Source organism: Ptychodera flava, chromosome 14, assembly GCF_041260155.1.
Source record: "Ptychodera flava strain L36383 chromosome 14, AS_Pfla_20210202, whole genome shotgun sequence".
Classification (NCBI taxonomy): Eukaryota; Metazoa; Hemichordata; class Enteropneusta; family Ptychoderidae; genus Ptychodera; species Ptychodera flava.
This window is the reverse complement of record NC_091941.1, coordinates 3172633-3180206: the sequence shown is the minus strand read 5'-3', so window position 1 is coordinate 3180206 and position 7574 is coordinate 3172633. Positions and strand designations below refer to the sequence as shown.

The following is a 7574-nucleotide window of genomic DNA, read 5'->3' as shown; positions in this document are numbered from 1 at the left end:
GATATTTATTTTTTTCTCTGAAGACCGTGAAATTATTGCACCATTCTTCACGAGTATTTTCACTTCTAGTAGTGGGTGGTCCAGCAACCATGTGGTCTCACACCTGGTGAAATCCCAGGACAAATGCCTGTTAAATGATACACCTTGATGTACAAGTTTAGCGTAAGGTCACTCCAGTCTTTTCTCCAATAATATCATGTCACTTATGTAATGCAAATTACATACATTATTAGCATACTAGTTCCTTGCAAGTGCTATCCTCAAACTGGTGCCGATGATCAACAAACTCTTGTAGATACTTTTTTACCATGTATTACAGAGTTTATTTACTATATATTTGATATATGATCTACAACTATCAGATGAGTATTCAAGGGAGGGTGTCGTCGGAACTCTGCTCAAAGGTTGCTAGGGACCCCCTACGACCGATGTAAAAACTGTATCTAGGGTACGTTGGCGATTGATGAAAATTAAAACATGTTTGTTAACAACAAATATCGTAAAATTTAAATATTGCAGCTATGTCGACGTGATGCATCTAGGTATTATACATGAAATACATTGTTTGTAAACAAGAAAGTCGCACACGCGCAGTTCCGACGACACCCTCCCTTTCAGATATAAGACGCTTAAGCCGTTTACATTTTACCCGCCATAATTCTCAGACAGTACGTATGTCAGCCTGGTTGAAGACTGACTCAAATCCTCACAGTATAACATTTGGATACTCTGATTTATTTCAACACCGTGACTGATCTGTTCATCAAGATTGCAGCATGGAAACAGAATACGATCTCTGCCAAACTATCATCCATATGCCCAAAATAACAAAACCAACGTTATTATTTGGAGTGTATGTCATTCTAGTTCAGTTGTGATTGCTAGTGTAAATGATATTTTTTCCAAATTGCACTTGAAATGTCATTGAAGCGTTTGAATGTTATCATACTGCACCAATGGTGAGTAAAACCAGCTTGCATTTGGTAGTCCCCGTATAACCCGCATTCAAGTAAATCTGATAGTTTTGCAGCCTCGTTGTCACTAGTCCGTCAGGCAGGTGAAGTAACAGCAAGTTAACTAGTCCGAGCCACAAAACATTGTTATGTCGGACCTTTCGATCATTTGACATACTCTTATTGGTCCTTGAACAATTACTCTGATCTTAAGGTTGCAAGACAAGAAATTGACCTCTTTAATCTAACAATTCTCTGGTGGTTAATAAGCTCAAAACCCCCGTACATTATACATTTTCTGAACGTCTAGATATAGGGGAAGATTTTCGTAATCACAGTGTCACCATTGTTTACATAACTATCACGTGATATGTAATTTACATAACCTTTCAAAAATCGGTTTTCCCTATGTTTTGTCTCAATACTTCAAAATATCTGACTCAAACTTGCTGGAATGCAAGCTGTCACAACGCTCTTCAAAAGTGTGTCTCAGAGTTTTTCTATCTAGCTTAGTTTTTGAGCACAATTTTAAAGAAATCAACTAGGGTTAAATTCACCGCTCTGGAAGTTTTTATGGCATAAAAATTGTTTAAGAAGGTTTTAAAATATTCTGAGACATACTTTGGAAGATCCTTAAGACAGCTTGCACTCACACAAATTTCAGCCACATATCTTGGAGCATTAAAACAAAACATGGCGAAAACCGATTTTTCAAAGGTTATGCAAAATACCTGTCATGATAGTTATGTAAACAATGGTGACCCTTTGGCAGCCAAAATGTTCCTCTATATCTAGGCTAATTTACGGGGGTTCTGAGCTTATTAACCACTAGAAAATTGTTGGTTTAAAAAGGTCAATTTCTTGTCTTGGAACCTTAATTTCGCAAAATAAAATGCATTTAAGTTGTTATTTGACTTGGCACAGCTGTACGGCGAAGACTGCATAAGATTGAAAGAGACTTAATATTGAGGTTTAAACACATGTCGTGAAACACCACACTATCACAACACCTGGACAGTAAATAGTAGAATTGTTTGAAAGCTTGGCAACATTGTGCGCAGTGATTCTATTTTGTACACTCTGTGCTGATACTTCTTATGTTTGTGTGTCTTTTCTGTTGTGTTCTTGGCTACCATATTCAGATCTGCGGCGATTTCCATCGCTTCCCACCAGGGACTTGCGTTCAGGTAAACTACCCCTTTCCAAATCCAGGAGGCTTTGCCGTCTGTAAAGAGGTCTTATGAAAGGGTCGGTCACTACAACCAAAATACCGGCTGCCAAAGAACATGCACCGTAGAAATAGAACGCATAGTCATAATCGCCAGTTTGGTCGTATATCAAACCTGAAAATATCGTGTAAAGAAAGAACCAAAGGTGTAAAACTGAAGAACTTTGCAGAAAAATTTAATTGCATTTGATGAATATAATAGTTTCTTTAAAATATATTTGATGTCAATTCGGAAACTACATAAACATCTCTTTTGCACATGTAGTGAGACCTTATTCGTTGTCGGTCTGACTCAATTTATCTATGTTCAAAAGTGATGTCGACGTGTGAGTAGAGACTTCATTTTAACTCAATAGCTATTATATCCGTCTCTGTCTCCGGAGCATATACTGGTATGATACTGGCAATATCGCATATACTCACCTGCTGTGGTTGGGCCTATGGCTGCACCCACCGCCATAAACGGATTCGATAAACCAATCGCTACAGTAATTTTCTGTGGGCCAACGATATCTCTCGGTACCTGAGTCATGAGGGTTGCAAGAACACCGTTCAAGAGACCGAGAACTCCAACGTAAACCGCATACGAGGCATAGGTTTCCGCAAAAGCACTCACAACATTTGTCACTCCGGCAAAGATGAAAGTAAAGCCAAACACATAAATACTGTTTCTGCGTCTCATCAAGTTAGGAAGAAGTCTACCTATTAATCCACTGATTCCAAATATCGACACTAGGAAGGCCAGCTCTTGTAATGGAGCGAGTTGAAGATCATCTGCGCGGGCGTACCAGTGAGGTATTGAACCAAAGAGACCTAACCCAAGTCCTAAAAAAATTGCAATGGCAAAGACAGTGAACTGTTTGTGCTTGATGAACAGATCTAGGTCGAGTCGTTCCACCATAGCTCGTAATTTCGACGATTCTTTCTTGTTATGGGAGTCGTCTTCACAACGTTGTGAACTCTCTCCTGTCACTCCTGAAACGTTCCCTGGCGACTCCGGTGCTTTGAAAAACAGAGCACAGATGCACATTTGTAAATTCATCCCCGCGAAAATGAACAACGTATCCCTCCAGCCATACTTGTTTATAAGAAATTGAAACATAGGAGCAAGCACTATCCCTCCAATGCTGCTACCGACCATAACCAGCGAATTGGCGAGGACGAATCTTCTCTTGATGTAGAGAGCAACAATACCAAGGCTTGGACCAACAATGAGGGCGTAACCAAATCCTGTGCAAGTGAATGGGTCGGAAAATGTCAAAAGGGAAGGAAATTGATATTATCACTCGGTGGTATTAGGCATTTAAAGTTGGGGACCGTTCAGTTTTTACGGCCTGGGGGGCGGCAAAATCTTGTCGCCGGTGTTCAAAAAAATATAGACCCCCCTGCATTTTTCGTTCAGACGAAAATTTTGATGACCCCCCCTCCCCGGTGAAATATAACCAAAACCCATATGTCAAATTTACCCGCACGGTTTGGATTTGAACTCCGGTACGCGGCGCACTTTATTCGTGTAGCAGAGATGCCAGTGCACAAACTTCTCAGCCACATCCATGCAAAGGTCTGTTAATTAGGACGACTGTAAGGCAATTTTAACTTCATTTCCATAGACAACTTATGTCCATGGACATTGTATAAAGTAAACTTTATTGGAGTGGTTCACCAAAGGCAGCCCTCCGGTTAAGAGGGTCATGGGCTATTACGTAAAGTCAACTTTATTCTAGTGGGCCACCAAAGGTGGCCCGCCGGTAAAGAGGGTCGATCATGGCCATTGCATAAAGTAAACTTTACTGGACAGGGCCGCTGAAGGCGTCCGGCCGTTAAGATTGTCATGTGGTATTACATAAAGTCAATTTATTGTAGTGGGCCGCCGCAGGCGGCCCGCCGGTAAAGAGGGTCGATCATGGCCATTGCATGAAGTAAACCTAATTGGAGTGGGCCGCCAAAGGCGTCTGCCCGTTAAGAGGGTCATGGGTAATACATAAAATATATTTATTGTAGTGGGCCGCCGAAGGCGGCCCGCCGGTAAAGAGGGTCGATCATGGCCATGGCATACAGTGAACTTTATTGTAGGTATTATGTTTTTGAAAATGTGGTGACCCCCCCTTTCCTACCAGTGAAAAAGCGATGACCCCCCTTTGAGGATTTCCAAAATTACGATGACCCCCCCCTGGATTTTGCGCCCCCCCCCGCCGTAAAAAACTGAACGGTCCCTTAGCAAAGAAATTAACATGTCTTATAAAACAGTCGTCCCGACATCGGCAACGAATCCTTCCAAAATCTGGCTAAATGTTACCCTGTGTTTAGCCTGGACTCAGGATCTGAAGTAATGTGGACTACGGTTCGGAAATAGAAGTGACGAAAATGTCATCAATTTCACATAAAATGTCACATCAGAATGTCGTTTTTTGGTTGGAACCAGGAAAAAGTTGCTATATTGATTGACATATCTCACAAATGCCGACTTTCCGCCAATTTCGAATATATCAGAACTTTGACAATCACTTATTAATGTACACCGCAGGGTATTCGAGGAGTTTAACATCATACTGGTGGCCATGGTTTAAATACACAATTGGCGTCACTCGCACGGCAATTTTACATTATTACTTAATAGATTGGAACAATAATCATAGAACCATTTTTTGGCAAACGTGAAGGTTTAGACGAAATTCTTCTAACTGGCGTAAACAAGTAACGTTGAGAGTTATCAAACAGTTTATATGTCTTGTATCAATCGAAAGCGTTTTCTTCGTCGTTACTATATGACAGATCTGTCCATTTATCATTTTAATTTATCATTTAAAAATACGTAGGACCATCCTTAACCACTGTTAGCAGGTGATGGCGTAGTAACACAATTCCTCAACATGTAAATAATAAAGATCGAGTGGTAGCTCAGAGATAACTCAATCCTTGTCAAACGTACCTACTAGACCTCCAAATGTGACATTCACGACTTCGATACTTGGAGCATACGAGCTAAGAAGGTAGCCTGTTGACGAAATTACACTTCCTATCATTACGGTGACGCGATGACCATAACGTCTGGTACTCACATTGGCGATAGGACCTGAAATCAATATGTGTAGACATTTATAGTTAGTGAACTTGGCCTTCTGCTTCGTGACTGGTCACTTGCTGCGGTTTTTGGGGCCGGGATACCCCTGATATTTTTATACAGGGGTTTGCCGCCAAAGTTGAAAACATCTAGCCATGTATATTTCAAAAATATAACCCATTGTTAGGGATTTGCTTGAGAAGTTTAGGAAATTTTCTCTTTTATTCTGTTGCATGTGAAGGTTTACCTAATGCATAGGGCATTTGCTTTGTTATGCTTTTGGGGTTTTCGGATGAAAAATCGACCCATGATTGTGGATTTTTTCGTGAAAAAGTGACCCATTCGAGTGGCACATACCCGTACCCCTTTCTATAAGAGTAGCCCCGGGCTTTGGGGTTAATGAATTGGTTGGAATCGCCTTGTGTTTCATAATTGAATTGGGGTCACTTCTACAAAAGTACAAATCGCCAATTCTGGAAAATATTTTCCATGATTCAATGATGGCATGAATTTTAAGTACTTTGTCTCTATGCATCTCTTCAAGCAAATGAAGGTCACCACAACATGTTGATATGACAAATACCGAAAAGGAAAACACTTTGATGACGTCGTTGTGGTCAGCTGGTAAGGCATACAGTCAAAACAGTACGCATATTGTACACAATGTCTTGGAAGTTTTCGAACTGGAGGTGCTCCTTTCTTCAGTTTTGAAATTCAGATCTATCGTATAGGTACAACTTTCATTGATCGTCGTACAGCTATCAGCTGTGTCAATTGTGCATGGAAAGGGTGACACGAATTTGTCGATCTTCTCGTTCACTACATCTACGCACTTTCAATGTTCAAATGCCATCTCTCCAGTGATTTACCACTGGCAACATGAAACAGGAATGACTGTATGATGAGTATTTTGACTCGGAAACTTAAAGATATTGGAATTTAGCAAAGTTGTTTTTGACCGCGGGGTTCGTCGCTCGCTCGCGTAGGTTGTGAGTTCCATTGTGATCGAGAATTTACGGGATTATTGCCCGTTCAGATTATTTAGTAAAGTTCAACAGAGGTTCAATGGAGAGTTTTTTGAGGTTTTTGATGGTTCACAATTTCATTTTTGCACCTGAACTACAGATATATTATTATGTTTTATTCATTTACTACATAGCAAGGTCACACAAATGACTTTCCGATATAGTAAAAATGTCAATTGACAAATTGTCTCAAACAGTTCCCTTTTGTCTCTTCGTTTTAGAAGCTGGGAAGGGATAATCCTGCTTTCAAAAGTTGCCATATGGGATCACCCCGACCCAAGGGGGTCTGCCACTCTTTGATATGCAGCAAAAGCAATTCCCCTACCCCAGGTCGAAGAAACTGACTATTCCCCTTACTTTTCAGTCTCAACTTAAACCATTGTGGATAAGCCCTACCTTCTGTTTCCAAGCCCTCTTATGACATGTCTAGCACAGGCAAGGTTTATATTCAAAGGCGAAGGTACTTCTCCTGATTGAATTTAACTCTAATTGCATTTTTAGGATGAAGTAGCCACCCTGAATTACAACGGATCTTTTATCATGCTTGTTCCAGTCCTCCTCCATTGTGAACAAGTAATTTTTCGATGTCAATGATACACTTTGGTAAGTACAATGCCTCAAAGGCTGTATCAAAATGACCTTTACCCTTTTGACACCCGACCGTTTTTATGTGACATTGTACGTTCTCGTACAATAGTTCTCTTTGTCAAACGTGAATTACTGCGTTGTGACAACACTTTTGAATGTTTTTATTCTAATCGTCGAGGAGGAAAAATGCATTTTAATCAAAATATATTGTTTATGTTTAGACGTAAATTTGCGTTAACAATACCCAATATACCTTAAAAACTGGAACATGTTTTACATTTAAAATGAATTGGAGCAAAATGGACCCATAATAATAATGCTGACTTACCACAGCCAAGTTGAAATAGAAACATCAATGATAGAAGCCACGATGTGTTAGCTGAACTTGCATCAAAGTCCTCTTGCAGAGCCACAAACAGTGGTCCAATAGACTGTAGTACACCTAAGACAAAGAAGTTACAGATGTGCGCTGCAAGGACAACCACCCAACCGTAACAGCCGCCATCTTGTCGTAGTTGTCGGGCAGCATCTACATGTACACTCGTGGATTTTTTTCTGTCAGAGTTTTCCATAGTAGAACCCGTTTTTCTAATATTGGCAAACAACAGACAAAAGCGTGAATTGAGTTGCGTTTGTCTAAAAAGCACAGACTTGGACAGAAGACAAAAGCAGAACCAGGATGTCGTGTTATTGTAACTCGCTCACGCCCCCAGCTCTAA

At 40.4% G+C, this 7574-nt stretch overlaps 1 protein-coding gene across 1 annotated transcript; it reads right to left on the bottom strand.

Moving 5' to 3' along the window:
* Positions 1–848: 848 nt before the first annotated feature.
* On the bottom strand, positions 849–7574 carry LOC139149009 (monocarboxylate transporter 13-like). Its single transcript, XM_070720500.1, has 4 exons — positions 7184–7574; positions 5111–5254; positions 2605–3411; positions 849–2296 (listed from the first exon to the last, which is right to left on the bottom strand). The coding sequence occupies exons 1-4, from the start codon at positions 7425–7427 to the stop codon at positions 2049–2051; spliced, it is 1443 nt and encodes a 480-aa protein (XP_070576601.1). The 5' UTR covers positions 7428–7574; the 3' UTR covers positions 849–2048.

Bases quoted from the DNA above. Each gene is read 5' to 3' on its own strand.
- LOC139149009 (XM_070720500.1), bottom strand. From the start codon at position 7,427: ATGGAAAACTCTGACAGAAAAAAATCCACGAGTGTACATGTAGATGCT. The intron at 5,255-7,183 runs GTAAGTCAGCAT...TATTGATTTCAG, and splicing joins TCTATTTCAACTTGGCTGTG to GTCCTATCGCCAATGTGAGT. The intron at 2,297-2,604 runs GTGAGTATATGC...CGATATTTTCAG, and splicing joins CATAGGCCCAACCACAGCAG to GTTTGATATACGACCAAACT.